This window comes from Dendrobates tinctorius, unplaced genomic scaffold, assembly GCF_039654945.1.
Source record: "Dendrobates tinctorius isolate UK_male_01 unplaced genomic scaffold, ASM3965494v1 ptg000548l, whole genome shotgun sequence".
NCBI lineage: Eukaryota > Metazoa > Chordata > Amphibia > Anura > Dendrobatidae > Dendrobates > Dendrobates tinctorius.
In genome coordinates this window covers 595,737-618,072 of record NW_027362206.1, presented here as the reverse complement: position 1 = coordinate 618,072, position 22,336 = coordinate 595,737, and the positions used below count along the sequence as shown (strand labels likewise).

Genomic DNA, 22,336 nt, shown 5'->3' with positions numbered 1-22,336 from the left:
CCGTCACACACAATGACATCGCTGATTTTGTGACGCATCAGCGATCTCGCCAGCGACATCGCTGTGTGTGACATGTGTCAGCAACGCCCCCCCCCCCCGCCTTGTATCGCTGATCATGCAGGATCATCGTGGGCCATTTTTTGATCGTTGGTCTCCCGCTGGCCAGTGCGCATCGCTGCATGTGGCAGCGGGAGCCAGCGATCAGCGACGCTGCACGCTGGTATCTAAAGTAAAGAGCGGGTTTCTAAGAGCCGCGCGGCTCTTGGATACCCGCTGTTTACCTTAGATACCAGCTTGCTCACTGGTCCTGATCGCTGGAGGGTCTGTCTATGTGACAGTACACCAGCGATCAGCCTAACGATGTCCCAGCGACCCCATCCATGTCAGATCGTTGGTGGGATCGCTGGGACATCTTTATGTGTAACGGGGCCTATAGGGTTCCAACATTTTCAAACGAAGGAGTTGTTCTGAATCCAAGGGGGTGGGTGGAAACACAAGGATAAGGGATAATGTAGACACGGACTCCAAACAAAATTCAAGTGAGAATACAAACTTTGATATATGAAATACCATATTTCGTAGGATAACTCCTGGTGGATGAAGACTCCTATTGTACAAAATGAGCCGACTAGGAAATTAGCCGGGAAAAAGTAGCCCTAGACCATTTTTAATGGGAGAGGAGCCTAGGACTATTTGTATGTGGAAAGAAAAAAGAAGCTTTGAAAGATCCAGTTAATGATCCCCAGGCATATAACTCTTATAAACTGTGCTAACACCGCGTAACTTAAGAACGACTCTAAACACAGTAATATTCAGAATGAAAGTCCGGGCCAGTACTTGGGGAGAGAGACCAATAGGCACAGCATTCCCAAGGCACTAAAAGTATTAGTAATGTCCAACACCAATCAGAATGTTCTCAGTGAGGTCTGTCGCTCTGACCCCTCCGGAATCAAAAAGGAAGAAGGAATCGAACAGGGGAAGGTGCCTCTGAGGGCGAATGTGCCTCCCAGTCTATAATCTTGGTGGGGGATGCAGTCCCAAAGCTTCATAGAATGCTGGTAGATCCTCCAGCGAATGCCATTTCGCAGATACTCCTTCTCGACGGGCGTTCATCTGTAGGGGATTCGCTGACCCTCCAGGATTTTTAGTAGGGGCTTAAAGTGTCTCCTCTTCTGAAAGCTCTTCAGTGATAAGTCTGGAAACAGCTGTATTTCGGTACACAGATACAATATATTCCTCTGAGATCTTTTATTTAGTCTCATAAATCATGCAGGCAGCAGATAATGTTATAAGGGTGAACTCTATAACCTTTAGGCTGCAGGACTCAATGTGCTTGGTTAAACTTAATTGGCGCAAAGGCTGGGTTCCCCAGGATTGAATTAAAGATTGTTTGAAGCATTAGTTTAGGATTTTCCTGACCACTTGACTCTGGTATGCCCCTTAAGGGGGTTTTACACATAGCGATATCGCTAGCAATATCGCTAAAACGTCACTGACTTTGTGACGTTATAGCGATATTGCTAGCGATATCGCTATGTGTGATACTTACCTCCGACCGGCTCCCCCGCTGTCCATCGCTGATCGCGCGACATCGGGCGGCTCCATTTCTCGTCGTCTGCTTCCTGCTGGGCTTCCTGCTGTGTGAGACGAGCGACACTGGATGCGGGCGGGAGGACGTCAGGATCGCTGTGTGTGAAAGGTGAGTATCGTGCGCTGCGTCGCTGCTGCATCGCTGTGAGATCTTTCTGTGTGAAAGCTCACTAGCAATCATTTAGCGATGCACCAGCGATCCTGATCGGGTCGTATCACTGGTGCATCGCTAAATGTAAAAGGGCCTTTACTCCAGCTCTCTGGAATGCACTTCCCCAGGCGATCAGACTGATACCTAGCCCCGACCTATTCAAGCGCGCTTTGAAAACCCATCTCTTCAAACAAGCCTACCACATCAACTACTCAGCTAACTTTGCCCTGTTCACTCCTTCCAAATATTATTCTGAATCTGCACCCTACTATTCATCTGTCTCCACACCCTTCATGCACATGATAACTGCATTTGATACTTGTCTATTGCACTTAAACACACGGGCTGATGACCGGATCATGCAGCTTTATATGAAAATCCCTATTATAATTGCCAGACCTGAATTAACAAGCATTTCTCACCTACTGTGTCCCCCCATTTCCTTGTAGATTGTAAGCTTGCGAGCAGGGACCTCACTCCTAATGTCACTGTTTGAATTGTCTTAACTTGTATTGAATTTATTGTCTGTACATGTCCCCGCTTAATTGTAAAGTGCTGCGGAATATGTTGGCGCTATATAAATAAAAATTATTATTATTATAAAATTATTACTCTTACGTTACATCCCCTGCCCCTGTTATCAAGATCATATAGGTGGCCATGAAGGTCTTTTACAGTCTTTTGTTGTGAAAGCACTAGTTGGTGTAGGTCTGCTACATGAAATCTAATGGTGTTGTGGTTCCCTTCTAGAATATCTATACGACCCACAAGGTGCTGCATATCGGGTTTTACACATGCTATTTCCATTCTGCAAGCCTGTTTGACCTCATTTATTAAGGTCTTCAAATCCTCCTACTGTAAGATGGAAAGTGTGCAAGGACCTTGCTCCATGATGCTGAAGAGGGTTCATGTGTTAGCCATTTGTCTTCCCCAGAGATTCGTTCCATGCCCCCCTAAAGTTGGTAGGATTAGGTGCCTTGAAGTGACCTCTTTGAGTAGAGAGGTCTCCTGTGTGCCAGTCACTCTGAACCCTATGTTAAGGGGTTCTCTCTGTCCTAGGTGGGAGTTAAGGTCCAGGGACTTGTCCACTCAGACAGCAGCTAGACAGATATTTGTCTAGGATGATTTAGTGAATCCTGCATTCCGCAGGAACTTGGACATGGTGACATCGAAGGTCCCTTCCAACTCTATCATTCAATGCTGCAGTGAGGGGTAGGGGAAGCTTGATTTCTGTTTCGATCAGCCGCCGTACGACCATCTTGCACACTATTCTGTGTGGAGGGGCCTAATGTGTCTGACCCATCTTGTGCCTGTGGCTGCAGGAAAACAATGTCCAAGTGCTGGTCTGAATTGTCCTTTCCAGGCTTAATCTCCCCACCAGTAGGGGTAATAAATTCCCCTACCTCAAGTCCTTCTGTCTCTTTGTCCTCATATACTACTACTTCGGCACTGGGCCAAGATGGCTTAGTAACAGTAGAACCCAATAGTTCTTCGAGCAGGAACGTGTCCAAGAATTTCACGGGAGCGACCACCGCTAAACTCGTGTGTGCAGGAGTTTTAACTCTTCTGGGACCCATGCGGTAAGGTTGTTTAGCTGGTATATAAGCGATAGTCGTTTAATAGATGGTGCCTGGCGGAAGCTCTCCTGAGGTGCTTCTCCTCAGCTCGACATCTGGCTCACACCACCATGCTCTGCTTTTCAAATGCATATGTAGAGGTTATGACAATTATACATAAAAATAGAATAGGTTAGCCTTGACAAGTCATGACAATTTCTCTTACCATATGACAACCCTTGTTCCCTCCTTATAACGATGATCCTTTCATGTCGTCTTCACACCACAGACTCTATTATAGTGCACGGTTCAGACTGACAGACATCTATATTAACACATTTTCTGCTCTCTGTAGACCAGCAGCTATCCTGCTGATCATAGTGTTTGACTTTTTCACTTAGCTCATCACAGAAAACTCTTCTACTAAAGCTGTGATCCTGTCACTTCTCTTTCAGGTCAACAGAATTCACTGTTCCCACCACAACCATATGAAGGATCCTCTGAATACGATGATGTCAGTTCTGTCACTTCTGATTGATGAGACGTGTGGTAAGCAATAAATATCAGGATATATGGTACACTGGCAGGAGCAAGGATCATTTAATATTTACTGTTCTTAGCTCTCAGGGTAAAGCACCATGGTAGTCTATTGACCTTAGAATATAGTGAGAGACTGTAGATGGAGCACTCTCTAGAGAGTCGATGACTTAAGATGGAGGGCTCTGTAGAGAATGGGTGATTGTAGATGGAGGGCTCTGTAGAGAGTAGGTGACTGTAGATGTAGGGATCTGTAGAGAGGCTGACTGTAGATGGAGCACTCTCTAGAGAGTCGATGGCTTAAAATGGAGGGCTCTGTAGAGAATGGGTGACTGTAGATGGAGGGCTCTGTAGAGAGTGTGACTGTAGATGGAGGGCTCTGTAGAGAGTAAGTGACTGTAGATGGAGGACTCTGTAGGAGTGGGTAACTGTAGATGGAGGGCTCTGTAGAGACAGTGACTGTAGATGGAGGGCTCTGTAGAGAGTAAGTGACTGTAGATGGAGGGCTCTGTATAGAATGGGTGACTGTAGATGGTGGGCTCTGTAGAGCGCGGGTGACTGTAGATGGAGGGCTCTGTATTGAATGGATAACTGTAGATGGAGGGCTCTGTATAGAATGGATAACTGTAGATGGAGGTTGATGGAGGGCTCTGTATAGAATGGATAACTGTAGATGGAAGGCTCTGTATAGAATGGATAACTGTAGATGGAGGGCTCTGTATAGAATGGATAACTAGATGGATGGCTCTGTAGAGAGTGGGTGAATGTAGATGGAGGACTCTGTAGGGGGTAGGTGACTGAAGATGGAGGGCTCTGTAGAAGGCGGGTGACTGTAGATGGAGGGCTCTATATAGAATGGGTGACTGTAGATGGAGGGTTCTATAGAGACAACAACTGTAGGTAGACGGCTCTGTAGAGAGTGTTACTGTAGATGGAGGGCTCTGAAGAGAGTGGGTTCTACATAGAATGGGTGACTGAGTGACTGTAGATGGAGGGCTCTGTAGAGAATGGGTGATTGCAGATGGAGGGCTCTGTAGAGCGTGTCACTGTAGATGGAGGGCTCTGTAGAGGGTGAGTGACTGTAGATGGAGGGCTCTGTACAGAATGGGCTTTATATAGAATGGGTGACTGTAGATGGAGGGTTCTGTAGAGACAGCGACTGTAGGTAGAGGGCTCCGTAGAGAGTGTCACTGTAGATGGAGGGCTCTGAAGAGTGGGTTCTACATAGAATGGGTGACTGGGTGACTGTAGATGGAGGGCTCTGTAGAGAGTGGGTGAATGTAGATGGAGGGCTCTGTAGAGAGTGTGACTGTAGATGGAGGGCTCTGTAGAGAGTAAGTGACTGTAGATGGAGGACTCTGTAGGACTGGGTAACTGTAGATGGAGGGCTCTGTAGAGACAGTGACTGTAGATGGAGGGCTCTGTAGAGAGTAAGTGACTGTAGATGGAGGGCTCTGTATAGAATGGGTGACTGTAGATGGTGGGCTCTGTAGAGGGCGGGTGACTGTAGATGGAGGGCTATGTATTGAATGGATAACTGTAGATGGAGGGCTCTGTATAGAATGGATAACTGTCGATGGAGGTTGATGGAGGGCTCTGTATAGAATGGATAACTGTAGATGGAGGGCTCTGTATAGAATGGATAACTGTAGATGGAGGGCTCTGTATAGAATGGATAACTAGATGGAGGGCTCTGTAGAGAGTGGGTGAATGTAGATGGAGGACTCTGTAGGGGGTGGGTGACTGTAGATGGAGGGCTCTGTAGAAGGCGGGTGACTGTAGATGGAGGGCTCTATATAGAATGGGTGACTGTAGATGGAGGGTTCTATAGAGACAACTGTAGGTAGACGGCTCTGTAGAGAGTGTTACTGTAGATGGAGGGCTCTGAAGAGAGTGGGTTCTACATAGAATGGGTGACTGAGTGACTGTAGATGGAGGGCTCTGTAGAGAATGGGTGATTGTAGATGGAGGGCTCTGTAGAGCGTGTCACTGTAGATGGAGGGCTCTGTAGAGGGTGAGTGACTGTAGATGGAGGGCTCTGTACAGAATGGGCTTTATATAGAATGGGTGACTGTAGATGGAGGGTTCTGTAGAGACAGCGACTGTAGGTAGAGGGCTCTGTAGAGAGTGTCACTGTAGATGGAGGGCTCTGAAGAGTGGGTTCTACATAGAATGGGTGACTGGGTGACTGTAGATGGAGGGCTCTGTAGAGAGTGGGTGAATGTAGATGGAGGGCTCTGTAGAGAGTGTGACTGTAGATGGAGGGCTCTGTAGAGAGTAAGTGACTATAGATGGAGGACTCTGTAGGACTGGGTAACTGTAGATGGAGGGCTCTGTAGAGACAGTGACTGTAGATGGAGGGCTCTGTAGAGAGTAAGTGACTGTAGATGGAGGGCTCTGTATAGAATGGGTGACTAGATGGTGGGCTCTGTAGAGGGCGGGTGACTGTAGATGGAGGGCTCTGTATTGAATGGATAACTGTAGATGGAGGGCTCTGTATAGAATGGATAACTGTAGATAGAGGTTGATGGAGGGCTCTGTAGAGAGTGTCACTGTAGATGGAGGGCTCTGAAGAGTGGGTTCTACATAGAATGGGTGACTGGGTGACTGTAGATGGAGGGCTCTGTAGAGAGTGGGTGAATGTAGATGGAGGACTCTGTAGAGAGTGTCACTGTAGATGGAGGGCTCTGAAGAGAGTGGGTTCTACATAGAATGGGTGACTGAGGGACTGTAGATAGAGGGCTCTGTAGAGAATGGGTGATTGTAGATGGAGGGCTGTGTAGAGAGTAGGTGACTGTAGATGTAGGGATCTGTAGAGAGGCTGACTGTAGAAGGAGGGTTCTGTATGGAATGGGTGACAATAGATGGAGGGCTCTGTAGCGAGGCTGACTGTAGATGGAGGACTCTGTAGAGAGTGGGTGACTGTAGATGGAGAGCCCTGTAGGGGGGTGGGTAATTGTAGATGGAGGGCTCTGTAGAGACGGTGAATGTATGTAGAGTGCTCTGTAGAGAGTGTCACTGTAGATGGAGGGCTCTGAAGAGAGTGGGTTCTACATAGAATGGGTGACTGAGGGACTGTAGATGGAGGGTTCTGTAGAGAGTGGATGACTGTAGATGGAGGCCTCTGCAGAGAATGGGTGATTATAGATGGAGGGCTGTGTAGAGAGTAGGTGACTGTAGATGTAGGGATCTGTAGAGAGGCTGACTGTAGAAGGAGGGCTCTGAACGGAATGGGTGACAATAGATGGGGGCTCTGTAGCGAGGCTGACTGTAGATGGAGGACTCTGTAGAGAGTGGGTGACTGCAGATGGAGAGCCCTGTAGGGGGGGATGGGTAACTGTAGATGGAGGGCTCTGTAGAGATGGTGAATGTATGTAGAGTGCTCTGTAGATAGTAAGTGACTGTAGATTGATGGCTCTTTAAAGAGTGTGAATGTAGATGAGGGCTCTGTAGAGGGTGAGTGACTGTAGATGGAGGGCTCTGTAGAGAGTAGCTGAATGTAGATGGAGGGCTCTGTAGAGAGTTTGTGACTGTAGATGGAGGACTCTGTAGAGACGGTGACTGTAGTTAGAGGGCTCTGTAGAGAGTGTGACTGTAGATGGAGGGCTCTGTAGAGAGTGAGTGACTTTAGATAGAGGGCTCTATATAGAATGGGTCCTGTGGATCGGAAGGATCTGTAGATAGTGCGTGACCGTGGACTTTAGGGCTCTGTAGAAAATAGGTCCGATGGAGGGTAAGGCTCTGTAGAGAATGGGTCCTCCAGATGTGAGAACTTTGCAGAGAGTTGGTGACTATAGAGGAAGGCTATGTAAAGAGTGGGTCCAGTGGTAACTCCTAAAATCCTACGTACACGTCCAGTACTCATGCTGCCCCTCCCTCATTATGTTTGTGCAGTGTAAACACGAAGCCCCATGTACAGGCACGTAGCTGCAGTCCCCTCTCTCCCTAAACTGTGTAATTCTATCCAATCTTCCCCCCTCCCTTCCTCACAGCAGCTGGCCAATACTTATGACTAGTTAAATCCAGTTCTTCCCGCCAAGGATTTAAAAGTTCCTTTGTCTGTCCACTTGAATTTAATAAAACACGATAATCCTAGAGACAGGAAACATATATTTTCAGAATCAGCATAATTCAAGCTATTCACAGCAGCGTTTTGCGACTTTTGGGGCCACCAGAAACCAAGAAAAGGGTTTCTGCCTCACAGTACCACACAGACCGATCATGTTCGGTCTCAAATGAAAGATAATTCCGTAAGCGGAAAATGATACCCCTGTCGTCACTCTGCGAGCTTCCCAGCGAGGGTTATGGCAAGTCCAAGTTTTAAATAGCTCTTCCTAGAGGGGCGAGCATTCTCTGACTCAGCCCCACGGTGAGGTCAGCAAGAGAAGAGCATAAAGCTGGGATCCTCGAGTAAGGGGTGTCATTTGCTGGAGAACCAGCTAACATGAGGCTGCGCTGATGAACCATTTCCCTTGGGACGATTCTCTTCCCCTTTATGTGTGACTGAGATAGAGTAAGCTTCTTATCTTAATCCCTTTTATTTGCAACTGTTTGTATATGCTGTATTTTGTCTCTTTTTGTAATATCTTTTGTATTTTTTTGTAAACATCTTTTCTGGAGTAAACTTATAAATTTACTAGTTCGTTCTTTTGGCTCTATGATCGAACCGACACGTCCTCCGCTCCAAGCTGCGCTACCTAGTGGGTTGGTTCCTGACCCGATATAAGCAGTGTCAAGTGAGGAAATGGTGGCAGCAAAGCATCCCTGGTGGTATTGGGAAACCCTGGCAGTGACGGGTCAGAGGTTTCTGTGTGTATTTCCAGCCTGAGACTGGTGATACACACACCGCCCTCACTGCAGAGTGCCCGATAACCAGGACGCGACCAGGCAGCCTTTCCGGTGAGGTGACTACTTAACCTAGGTGCAGTTCCCTGACTGACCTGAGGGTAAGGAGGGGTGCCAGAGTGTAAACATAAGTTGTGTGGGGATTTATATATCATCCGGCCATATATATAATATATAAATCCCTGACAACTGGGGGCAAACTCCCCCCCCTGAATTGCTGACATATTGGTGTCAGAAGTGGGATAGACAAATAAATCCCTGACAGGAGGACTCTGTGACTGTAGATGGGAGGACTCTGTAGAGAGTAAGTAACTACAGATAAGGCCTCATCACACACAGCAATCTCGCTAGCGAGATCGCTGTGTGTGACGGGGATCAGCGACTGGCCCCCTGCCGGGTATCGCTGATCGTGCTCGATCGTCCTGGGCCATTTTTTCATCGTTGCTCTCCCGCTGGCCAGAGCGCATCGCTGCGTGTGGCAGCGGGAGCCAACGATCAGCGAGGCTCCCAGTGCTCTAAGCAGGCGCTGGGAGCTGGTGTCTAAGGTAAATATCGGGTTACTAAGTGGCGCGCGTCACTTAGTTACCCGATTTGTACCTTAGAGACCAGCGTGTTGGCAGCTCCCGGCACGAGCATGCAGGTCCCTAAGGTACACATCGGGTAACTAAGTGACGCGCGCCGCTTAGTAACCCGGTATTTACCTTAGAGACCAGCGTCCTCGCTGGTGCTGATCGCTGGTGAAGCTGCCTGTTTGGCAGCTCACTAGCGACCAGGGGTTGGTAGTGTGTGCTGCGCAGCGCTCCTCTGTCCTGGTATGATGTGCCTGACTTAGTTACCTTGCTCACATGGCTTTCACACTTGGACATTACTACCTGTGGTGACCAGCTTGGGACTTCTCCCTATACTTGGTTACTGGCTGGCCATCTATTTACCGCTCGCCCTTAGTGGCCTGTCACACTAAGCGCTATAACGGCACTGGTTTTTGTGACGTTATAGCGATATTGCTAGCGACATCGCTGTGTCTGATACTTACCTCCGACCGCTCCCCCGCTGGTTATCGCTGATCGCGCGAGAACGTCCTGGACCGTTTCTCGTTGTCTGCTTCCTGCGGCGCCTCCTGTGGAGAGACGAGCGACGAGCGTGGAGCCGGGCGGGAGGACGCAGGATCGCCTAGTGTGACAGGTAAGTAGCGATCCCCGTCCCCAGCGATGTCGCTGGTGAGATCTGCCTATGTGGCAGCGCACTAGCAACCACTTAGCGATGTACCAGCGATCCTGACCGCGTCATATCATTGTCGGGATTGCTGGTACATCGCTAAGTGTGACAGTACCTTTAACCACATTATACTTTGGACTTTTTGCATTGCTTTTTCTTTCTGGTTTATAATCACCAGCAATCCTGACAAGGTCGTATCGTTGTTGAGATCGCTGGTGCATCTTTATGTGTGACGGGGCCTATAGGAGGGCTTTGTGGCGAGTTGGTAACTGTTGTTGGGGGGGCACTGCAGAGATTGGGTGACTGTAGATGGGAAGAAGAGAACTCTGTAGAAGTTTAAACCTACTATGTTAAGCCTTCCATTGTGACAGCTGACAGTACCGGTAATAATGCTGCTCTACCTCGTCAGGCATTGCTGACACACACATGTGAACACCCTGATGTTTCTCCATAAAGCTTTTACTGATTTGGCATTTTAATTTTACCTTACATACAGTAAGTAACGTACCTGGAATCTACTGGGTACAAATATAAAATATAACGCATTTTTCTGACTATAATACTTAATATCCCCTTTCCTGGAATACACGGTCCTTTCATCCCCATCCTGATATACATGGTCCCCTCATCCCCATCCTGGTATACATGGTCCCCTCATCTCCATCCTGGTATACATGGTCCCCTCATCTCCATCCTGGTATACATGGTCCCCTCATCTCCATCCTGGTACACATGGACCCCTCATCCCCATCCTGGTATACATGATCCCCTCATCCCCATCCTGGTATACATGGTACCCTCATCCCCATCCTGGTATACATGGTCCCCTCATCTCCATCCTGGTATACATGGTCCCCTCATCTCCATCCTGGTATACATGGTCCCCTCATCTCCATCCTGGTACACATGGACCCCTCATCCCCATCCTGGTATACATGGTCCCCTCATCCCCATCCTGGTACACATGGACCCCTCATCCCCATCCTGGTATACATGATCCCCTCATCCCCATCCTGGTATACATGGTCCCCTCATCCCCATCCTGGTATACATGGTCCCCTCATCCCCATCCTGGTATAAATGGTTCCCTCATCCCCATCCTGGTATACATGGTCCCCTCATCCCCATCCTGGTATACATGGCCCCCTTATCCCCATCCTGGTATACATGGCCCCCTTATCCCCATCCTGGTATACATGGCCCCCTCATCCCCATCCTGGTATACATGGTTCCCTCATCCCCATCCTGGTATACATGGTCCCCTCATCCCCATCCTGGTATACATGGCCCCCTTATCCCCATCCTGGTATACATGGTCCCCTCATCTCCATCCTGGTATACATGGTCCCCTCATCCCCATCCTGGTATACATGGACCCCTCATCCCCATCCTGGTATACATGGTCCCCTCATCTCCATCCTGGTATACATGGTCCCCTCATCTCCATCCTGGTATACATGGTCCCCTCATCCCCATCCTGGTACACATGGACCCCTCATCCCCATCCTGGTATACATGATCCCCTCATCCCCATCCTGGTATACATGGCCCCCTCATCCCCATCCTGGTATACATGGTTTCCTCATCCCCATCCTGGTATACATGGTCCCCTCATACCCAGCCTGGTATACATGGCCCCCTCATCCCCATCCTGGTATACATGGTTCCCTCATCCCCATCCTGGTATACATGGATCCCTCATCCCCATCCTGGTATACATGGTCCCCTCATCCCCATTCTGGTATACATGGCCCCCTTATCCCCATCCTGGTATACATGGCCCCCTCATCCCCATCTTGGTATAAATGGTCCCCTCATCCCCATCCTGGTATACATGGATCCCTCATCCCCATCCTGGTATACATGGTCCCCTCATCCCCATCCTGGTATACATGGTCCCCTCATCCCCATCTTGGTATAAATGGTCCCCTCATCCCCATCCTGGTATACATGGATCCCTCATCCCCATCCTGGTATACATGGTTCCCTTATCTCCATCCTGGTATACATGGTCCCCTCATCCCCATCCTGGTATACATGGTTCCCTCATCCCCATCCTGGTATACAGTACATGGTTCCCTCATCCCCATCCTGGTATACATGGTTCCCTCATCTCCATCCTGGTATACATGGTCCCCTCATCCCCATCCTGGTATACATGGTTTCCTCATCCCCATCCTGGTATACATGGTCCCCTCATCCCCATCCTGGTATACATGGTTCCCTCATCCCCATCCTGGTATACATGATCCCCTCATCCCCATCCTGGTATACATGGCCCCCTCATCCCCATCCTGGTATACATGGTTTCCTCATCCCCATCCTGGTATACATGGTCCCCTCATACCCAGCCTGGTATACATGGCCCCCTCATCCCCATCCTGGTATACATGGTTCCCTCATCCCCATCCTGGTATACATGGATCCCTCATCCCCATCCTGGTATACATGGTCCCCTCATCCCCATTCTGGTATACATGGCCCCCTTATCCCCATCCTGGTATACATGGCCCCCTCATCCCCATCTTGGTATAAATGGTCCCCTCATCCCCATCCTGGTATACATGGATCCCTCATCCCCATCCTGGTATACATGGTCCCCTCATCCCCATCCTGGTATACATGGTCCCCTCATCCCCATCTTGGTATAAATGGTCCCCTCATCCCCATCCTGGTATACATGGATCCCTCATCCCCATCCTGGTATACATGGTTCCCTTATCTCCATCCTGGTATACATGGTCCCCTCATCCCCATCCTGGTATACATGGTTCCCTCATCCCCATCCTGGTATACAGTACATGGTTCCCTCATCCCCATCCTGGTATACATGGTTCCCTCATCTCCATCCTGGTATACATGGTCCCCTCATCCCCATCCTGGTATACATGGTTTCCTCATCCCCATCCTGGTATACATGGTCCCCTCATCCCCATCCTGGTATACATGGTTCCCTCATCTCCATCCTGGTATACATGGATCCCTCATCCCCATCCTGGTATACATGGTCCCCTCATTCCCAGCATGGTATACATGATCCCCTCATCCCCATCCTGGTATACATGGACCCCTCATCCCCATCCTGGTATACATGGTTCCCTCATCCCCATCCTGGTATACATGGTCCCCTCATCCCCATCCTGGTATACATGGTTCCCTCATCCCCATCCTGGTATACATGGTCCCCTCATCCCCATCCTGGTATACATGGTCCCCTCATCCCCATCCTGGTATACATGGTTCCCTCATCCCCATCCTGGTATACATGGACCCCTCATCCCCATCCTGGTATACATGGTTCCCTCATCCCCATCCTGGTATACATGGTCCCCTCATCCCCATCCTGGTATACATGGTCCCCTCATCCCCAGCATGGTATACATGATCCCCTCATCCCCATCCTGGTATACATGGCCCCCTCATCCCCATCCTGGTATACATGGTTTCCTCATCCCCATCCTGGTATACATGGACCCCTCATCCCCATCCTGGTATACATGGCCCCCTCATCCCCATCCTGGTATACATGGTTTCCTCATCCCCATCCTGGTATACATGGATCCCTCATCCCCATCCTGGTATACATGATCCCCTCATCCCCATCCTGGTATACATGATCCCCTCATCCCCATCTTGGTATACATGGACCCCTCATCCCCATCCTGGTATACATGATCCCCTCATCCCCATCCTGGTATACATGGCCCCCTCATCCCCATCCTGGTATACATGGCCCCCTTATCCCCATCCTGGTATACATGGTTTCCTCATCCCCATCCTGGTATACATGGATCCCTCATCCCCATCCTGGTATACATGATCCCCTCATCCTCATCCTGGTATACATGATCCCCTCATCCCCATCTTGGTATACATGGACCCCTCATCCCCATCCTGGTATACATGATCCCCTCATCCCCATCCTGGTATACATGGCCCCCTCATCCCCATCCTGGTATACATGGCCCCCTCATCCCCATCCTGGTATACATGATCCCCTCATCCCCATCCTGGTATACATGATCCCCTCATCCCCATCTTGGTATACATGGACCCCTCATCCCCATCCTGGTATACATGATCCCCTCATCCCCATCCTGGTATACATGATCCCCTCATCCCCAGCCTGGTATACATGGCCCCCTTATCCCCATCCTGGTGTACATGGAACCCTCATCCCCATCCTGTATACATGGTCCCCTCATCCCCATCCTGGTGTACATGGAACCCTCATCCCCATCCTGGTATACATTGATCCCTCATCCCCATCCTGATATACATGGTCCCCTCATCCCCATCCTGGTATACAGGGTCCCCTCATCCCCATCCTGGTATACATTGTTCCCTCATCCCCATCCTGGTGTACATGGATCCCTCATCCCTATCCTGGCAGGAATGATCGCCCTCATCCCTATACTAGTATCCCCAATCCTGGTATGTATGGGCCTATATCAGATCCCCCATCAGACCCCTTCCTATATCAGACCATCACCATCACGTCCACTTCCCCATCCCTTGCCACACGCCTTTCCCATTGTAAATGGACTGGAATATTAGACACGTTCAATACAAAACGGTGATTTGGGAGGTAACTTTTATGTGATACGTGTGCCAGAAAACCACACTTTTTACCTATCTTTACTTTAGGTTAAAATCTATTTTGCCTTATCAGATTTAATAAGTACAATAACAGACTGCAAATAAAATACAATGTATAGGCCTAAAATGGACACATTTTTGGTAAGGATAAATGAGGTCTGTTAGGGAGATACCACAACCAAGAATTTCTGGCCTGTATTTTTTATAAAAAATTTTGTGCTAAATACTGCTGTATATAAGTCCAGTGACACCCAGGACAAAAAAAGAAATCAGCCGTAAACTGGCCAAACGTTTAGCACACACAGATATGAGCTGGCACCCAGGTACCACATCAAAAAATGTGTGGCCTGTATTTTTTTTAATAGTTTGCTAAATCATGCTGTATATAAGTCCAGTGACAACCAGAACCAAATAGGAAAACCGGCCTAAACTTGCCATAATTTGAGCACACACAGATATGAGCTGGCACCCAGGTACCACATCGACAAATGCATGTTTTTTTTTTTTTGGCTAAATAGTGCTGTATAGAAGTCAAGTGCCAGACAGCCAAAAAAAAATGAATTTAGGCCTAAGAATTTTTGGCAGACGGATGGATGCGGCGTGTCACAGATATACCACACTGTAAAATAGGCGGCCTGTCTATTTTTGCGGGGGCTCAGCAAAATATTGTCAAGAAATTGTATAAGACAAAACTACACAACCGTACCACATAAAAGATAAATATTTCTCTGCACACTCAAAAGGGATGTTTGGGACCCTTTAAAATTGCAGGATTTTCAAGCTGTGCTAGGAAAAGGATCTGGCTGTATTGTGCACTGTCAAAAAGCAAATGGAGGAAAAAAAAGGGCTCTGGATTGCTTTGCAATAAAAAAAAAGCTCTATTAGCCCTGACCCAAAACATTTCCAAAGCCAATTACACCTGGGGCTAGGCATATACGGACAATATATCCCACAGGTAGCAGCAGAAGCACCAGAACACAGGACCCTCTTGATATATCCAATGATATGTGTTACAGAAACGCCCCCAGCACACCAAATAGGAGATGTATGCCCTTAATGCAGCAACCGACTGGCTGCGACCCCCTGGGCAGAGGTAAACAAGATATCCCACTTCTGACCTCCCCCCACCTTTGTAAATCCCACGGCTATTGTAATGTATGTCTGGCGTCTTAATTGGAGCCTGTTATCTACTGGCACTGATTGTCCTGCCCTCTGTATGTATATATATTCTGAGACCGATGAGTAAAATGTGGTCACACTGGAAATACATGGAGCAGCAGTGATCTTTTATATGTTCCCATGTTACAAAGCCTTTCGAACCAGCGTCCTTCATTCAGAAGTGAGGAAAAGCAGAGTGAACTTCCTGAGAAACGGGGTGGTAATGTAAGAGATATTACAGCACAGAAGACCCTGTTACAATATGTATATACACACATACAGTGCCTGCAGGCCTTGCCCTGATGTGTATACAGTGACGTACGCTACCCTGCCTACCCAACACTGGAACCTATACACTCCGGAATTAGTCCTTAGGACTGTTGGTTTAGCTGGATGTCAGTAGTTTAAGATGGTAGACCCCACACTAACTAATAAATCCCCAATACTGACCCTATCAAAGCAGCAGCTCACCCTACACTATCTCAATCCGGAGATGAATGCGCCAAGCAGGGCGGCGTCCGGTCTCTTATACCCCTGATGATGCTGTGCGGCCAGCCAATCACTGCACGACCACAAAAAAGATGGCTGCGGCGTTTCATAGCCTGGCAGACAATCCCTGCATCATGATTGGTTCTGTAAAGTCTGCCAAAAAAGCTGGGTGGAGACCCAAGTTCCCGCCGAGTAATCCCGGAAATGATCGGTGCTCGCCAAGTACAGTGATACTTGGGCAAGTGACGAGTAGTGGCGAGCACGTTCACTCATCACTACCTGACAGTCATGAGAAACACCCACTTGGGTCACGATGCCAGTGGTCATAATGAGGGGCACTTATTTATTCTACAGAAGCTAATGGCAGATTTGTTCTTTGGCTGATTCCACCGTTCTTTACTGGACTAGTTGACCATCTAACTGGCTCATTTAATGTCAATGGTTGACACAGTTGTTTTCACAGGAAATAATAGATAAATTATTTGCCATCGACAATTTTATCTTTGTTGAAAACACATGAATTTTCATCAGAGACAATCATTTATGCATAGGGGTTAATGAACATTCAGCCAACAGTTGTCTTATTTGCATTTTAAACCCAAGGAACATTTTACAAACAGCCAACAATGGTATAAAGCTTACAAAATGTACAAGAGTAATACTTGCCTTAATAATTTCCTGTTACTTGGTTCCCCTCCAATCGCTACTCACCCAGCTCCAGTGTTGTTATATAGACCGAACGGCTACAACCACAGTGGTGTTGACACGATTGGCTGCAGCGGTAATGTGTCAACACAAAACTGCTGGAGCCATTTAAACAGAGGCCAGGAGTTTACCAGGGAGGCACTGGCCATAGAGACGCTTGGAATTGATATCAGGCCTGGATTGATAATCTGGCGAACCGGGCAGATTCCCGGTGGGTCGGCAGCTCTGAATTACAAAATGGGCCGCTGGCCCTTTAACACTTCTGACCTGGGCTCTGTGTGCGCTCGCGCTCCTGTTGGTGCATGCGCTGATAAGCGCCACAGTGGCCTGACTCAGTGTGTGAGCGCGGCCGCGACCCTCGTCAGTGCGGACAAGCAGGAGAGTGCGCGCACACAGCCCAGGTCAGAAGTGTGAAAGGGTCACCTGGGCACGCACAGGACACCTCTCCTCCAGGGGCATCGCTATGAAAGCTCCAGGGCTGTTGTCCTCCTGTGCAGCATGCTCTGTGTGAGGGAGGGAGAGCCAGCGCAGAAATCAAGCAGAAATCAGCATAAGGTCAGCATAGGCGGCTGCTCCCTGGGAGAGATAAGCTCCTGTCAGCAGGTGACAGCGCCCCCTGCTCTCATCTGGTAGTATCCCTAGAGAGTAGAGACCAGGGGATGTGCGGACAGTGCTGCTGTGTGCAGGAGAAGCTGAAGAGCTGCCCATGGACACCAGCCTCCCCTGCACCACAGAGGAGAGTGTGTGTGGCTGTGTGTATGTGTGTGTGAGGCTGTGTGTATGTGTGTGGCTGTGTTCATGTGTGTGAGGCTGTGTGTATGTGTGAGGCTGTGTGTATGTGTGAGGCTGTGTGTATGTGTGTGGCTATGTGTGAGGCTGTGTGTATGTGTGTGAGGCTGTGTGTATGTGTGGGGCTGTGTGTATGTGTGTGGCTGTGTGTATGTGTGTGTGAGGCTGTGTGTATGTGTGTGTGAGGCTGTGTGTATGTGTGTGGCTGTGTTCATGTGTGTGAGGCTGTGTGTATGTGTGAGGCTGTGTGTATGTGTGAGGCTGTGTGTATGTGTGAGGCTGTGTGTATGTGTGAGGCTGTGTATATGTGTGAGGCTGTGTATATGTGTGTGGCTGTGTGTATGTGTGTGGCTATGTGTGAGGCTGTGTGTATGTGTGTGAGGCTGTGTGTATGTGTGGGGCTGTGTGTATGTGTGTGGCTGTGTGTATGTGTGTGTGAGGCTGTGTGTATGTGTGTGGCTGTGTGTATGTGTGTGGCTGTGTTCATGTGTGTGAGGCTGTGTGTATGTGTGTGGCTGTGTTCATGTGTGTGAGGCTGTGTGTATGTGTGAGGCTGTGTGTATGTGTGAGGCTGTGTGTATGTGTGAGGCTGTGTGTATGTGTGTGGCTGTGTATATGTGTGAGGCTGTGTATATGTGTGTGGCTGTGTGTATGTGTGAGGCTGTGTGTATGTGTGTGGCTGTGTGTGTGTGTGTGTGTGAGGCTGTGTGTATGTGTGAGGCTGTGTGTATGTGTGTGGCTATGTGTGGGGCTGTGTGTATGTGTGTGGCTGTGTTCATGTGTGAGGCTGTGTGTATGTGTGTGGCTGTGTTCATGTGTGTGAGGCTGTGTGTATGTGTGAGGCTGTGTGTATGTGTGAGGCTGTGTGTATGTGTGTGGCTGTGTATATGTGTGTGGCTGTGTGTATGTGTGTGTGAGGCTGTGTGTATGTGTGTGTGAGGCTGTGTGTATGTGTGGGGCTGTGTGTATGTGTGTGGCTGTGTGTATGTGTGTGTGAGGCTGTGTGTATGTGTGTGAGGCTGTGTGTATGTGTGTGGCTGTGTTCATGTGTGTGAGGCTGTGTGTATGTGTGAGGCTGTGTGTATGTGTGAGGCTGTGTGTATGTGTGTGGCTGTGTATATGTGTGTGGCTGTGTGTATGTGTGAGGCTGTGTGTATGTGTGTGGCTGTGTGTGTGTGTGTGTGTGAGGCTGTGTGTATGTGTGAGGCTGTGTGTATGTGTGTGGCTGTGTGTATGTGTGGGGCTGTGTGTATGTGTGTGGCTGTGTGTATGTGTGAGGCTGTGTGTATGTGTGTGGCTATGTGTGAGGCTGTGTGTATGTGTGAGGCTGTGTGTATGTGAGGCTGTGTATGTGTGATATGTGTGTGAGCTGTGTGATACATGTGAGCTGTGTGTGTGAGCTGTGTGATACATGCGTGAGTGATACATGCATGTGTGAGCTACTTGTGTTTGAGCTACTTGTGTGTATGAGAGCTGAGTGATACATACGTGTGTGCTGTGTGTGTGAGATACGTGTGTGATACGTGTATGTGTGATATACGTGTATGCGTGATATACGTGTGTGAGCTGTGTGTGAGTGTGAGCTACTTGTGTTTGAGCTGTGTAATACTTGTGTCATCTGTGTGTGATACATGCGTGTGTGCATGAGCAGTGTGTGAGCTAATTGTGTGTGTGAGATACGTGTGTGAGCTACTAGTGTGTGAGTGTGAGCTACTTGTGTGTGTGTGAGCTGTGTGTGTGTATGTGAGCTGTGTGTGTGAGCTGTGTGTGAGCATGAGCTGTGTGAGCTACTTGAGTGTGTGAGTTGTGTGATACATGTGTGTGTGATATGTGTGAGCTGTGTGTGTGATCATGAGCTGTGTGTGTGAGCTGTGTGATACGTGTGTGTGAGCTGTGATACAGCGTGTGTGATACGTGTGAGCTGAGTGTGTGATGTGTGAGCTGTGTGTGATACGTGTGAGCTGTGTGTGTGATATGTGTGAGCTGTGTGTGTGTGTGAGCTGTGTGTGTGTATGTGAGCTGTGTGTGTGAGCTGTGTGTGAGCATGAGCTGTGTGAGCTACTTGAGTGTGTGAGTTGTGTGATACATGTGTGTGTGATATGTGTGAGCTGTGTGTGTGATCATGAGCTGTGTGTGTGAGCTGTGTGATACGTGTGTGTGAGCTGTGATACAGCGTGTGTGATACGTGTGAGCTGAGTGTGTGATGTGTGAGCTGTGTGTGATACGTGTGAGCTGTGTGTGTGATATGTGTGAGCTGTGTGTGTGTGTGAGCTGTGTGTGTGTATGTGAGCTGTGTGTGTGAGCTGTGTGTGAGCATGAGCTGTGTGAGCTACTTGAGTGTGTGAGTTGTGTGATACATGTGTGTGTGATATGTGTGAGCTGTGTGTGTGATACGTGTGAGCTGTGTGTGTGTGAGCTGTGTGTGTATGTGAGCTGTGTGTGTGAGCTGTGTGTGTGTATGTGAGCTGTGTGTGTGAGCTGTGTGTGTGTATGTGAGCTGTGTGTGTGAGCTGTGTGTGTGTATGTGAGCTGTGTGTGTGAGCTGTGTGTGAGCATGAGCTGTGTGAGCTACTTGAGTGTGTGTGTTGTGTGATACATGTGTGTGTGATATGTGTGAGCTGTGTGTGTGATACGTGTGAGCTGTGTGTGTGTATGAGCTGTGTGTGTGTATGTGATCTGTGTGTGTGAGCTGTGTGTGAGCATGAGCTGTGTGAGCTACTTGAGTGTGTGTGTTGTGTGATACACGTGTGTGTGATATGTGTGAGCTGTGTGTGATCATGAACTGTGTGTGTGAGCTGTGTGATACGTGTGTGTGTTACTTGTGTGTCTGTGTGTGAGCTGTGTGTGTGAGCTGTGTGTGTATGTGAGCTGTGTGATACGTGTGTGTGTTACTTGTGTGTCTGTGTGTGTGAGCTGTGTGTGTGAGCTGTGTGTGTGAGCTGTGGGTGAGCATAAGCTGTGTGAGCTACTTGAGTGTGTGTGTTGTGTGATACGTGTGTGTGATATGTGTGAGCTGTGTGTGATCATGAGCTGTGTGTGTGAGCTGTGTGATACGTGTGTGTGTTACTTGTGTGTCTGTGTGTGTGAGCGGTGATACAGCGTGTGTGATACGTGTGAGCTGTGTGTGTGTGTGAGCTACTTGTGTGAGCTGTGTGATACGTGTGTGAGCTAAAGCAAAAGTTGGCACAACTTGCCAGTGTTCTACGATTTGGGTGAGGACATTCATTGTATGTGGGCTGGTGACATTTTTTTTGTGCCAAGGCTGCTTTTTGGTCTCAGTCCGGCCCTGATTGATATAGTATTTCTCCCTTTTCAAATATCATACCACCATAAGCTGTTTGTAAGAAATTTCAAAGGGTTCAAAATACCCTTTAAAGGAAAATGTGTGGTGACTTTAAGTATCTCTTTTTTTTTTGCAGACTGACCATCAACTCAATGTTATCTGAAGCTTCTCTCCAGACTAGCCACATAATCCTAAAATCACTGTTATCTGCAGCCTATACGCCAGACTGACCACGTAATCCTACAATCACTGTTACATGAAGCCTCCTCTACAGTCTGACCACGTAATCACAGAATCATAGAATGGTAGAGTTGGAAGGGACCTCCTGGGCCATCTGGTCCAACCTCCTGCAGAAAGCAGGATTCGCTAAATCATCCCAGTCAGATGTCTGTCCAGCCTCTGTTTGAAGACTTCCATTGAAGGAGAACTCACCACCTCTCGTGGCAGCCTGTTCCACTCATTGATCACCCTCACTGTCAAAAAGTTTTTTCTAATATCTAATCTGTGTCTCCTCCCATTCAGTTTCATCCCATTGCTTCTAGTCTTTCCTTGTGCAAATGAGAATAAAGATGATCCTTCTACAATGTGACAGCCCTTTAGATATTCATAGACAGCTATTAAGTCTCCTCTCAGTCTTCTCTTCTGCAAGCTAAACATTCCCAAATCCTGCAACCTTTCCTCATAAGACAGGGTTTGCAGACCGGTCACCATTCTGGTCGCTCTTTTCTGAATTTGCTCCAGTTTGTTGATGTCTTTTTTAAAATGTGGTGCCCAAAACTGGACACAATATTCCAGATGAGGTCTGACCAAAGAGGAGTAGAGGGCAATAATGACTTCACGTGATCTAGACTGTATGCTTCTGTTAATACATCCTAGAATTGCATTTGCCTTTTTTGCTGCTGCATCACACTGTTGACTCATATTCAGTCTGTGATCTATTAGTATACCCAAGTCTTTTTCACATGTGCTGTCACTTAGCCCTATTCCTGCCATTCTGTATATGCTTTTTCATTTTTTTGCCCAGATGTAGTACTTTGCATTTTTCTCAGTTAAAAACCATTCTGTTAGTTGCTGCCCACTTCTCCAGTTTATTTATATCTTTTTGAATCCTCTCTCTCTCTTCTCTAGTATTAGCTATCCCTCCTAGCTTTGTGTCATCAGCAAATTTAATCAGTTTACCCTCAATTCCTTCATCTAAATCGTTGATAAAGATGTTGAACAATACAGGGCCCAGGACAGAGCCCTGTGGTACCCCACTTGAGACATTCTTAGAACTGGATGTGCAGCCATTTACGACCACTCTTTGGGTCCGATCACTAAGCCAGTTATGAATCCACCTCACAGTTGCCTTGTCCATTCCATACTTAGCCATTTTTTCAATAAGAATGGTGTGAGATACTCTTGTCAAATGCTTTGCTG

At 48.2% G+C, this 22,336-nt stretch overlaps 1 protein-coding gene across 2 annotated transcripts in view; it reads left to right on the top strand.

The window, feature by feature from the left end:
• The window catches only part of LOC141078375 (T-cell differentiation antigen CD6-like), a 199,385-nt gene extending 177,884 nt beyond the window's left edge, over positions 1-21,501 (top strand). For both annotated transcript variants that reach the window (XM_073565123.1, XM_073565122.1), the window contains exons 12-13: positions 3,753-3,846; positions 21,054-21,501. In XM_073565123.1, the coding sequence (XP_073421224.1) occupies positions 3,753-3,835 (83 nt within the window). In that variant the 3' untranslated portion in view covers positions 3,836-3,846; positions 21,054-21,501. The remainder of the gene's footprint in view (positions 1-3,752; positions 3,847-21,053) is intronic.
• The last annotated feature ends 835 nt before the right edge of the window (positions 21,502-22,336 follow it).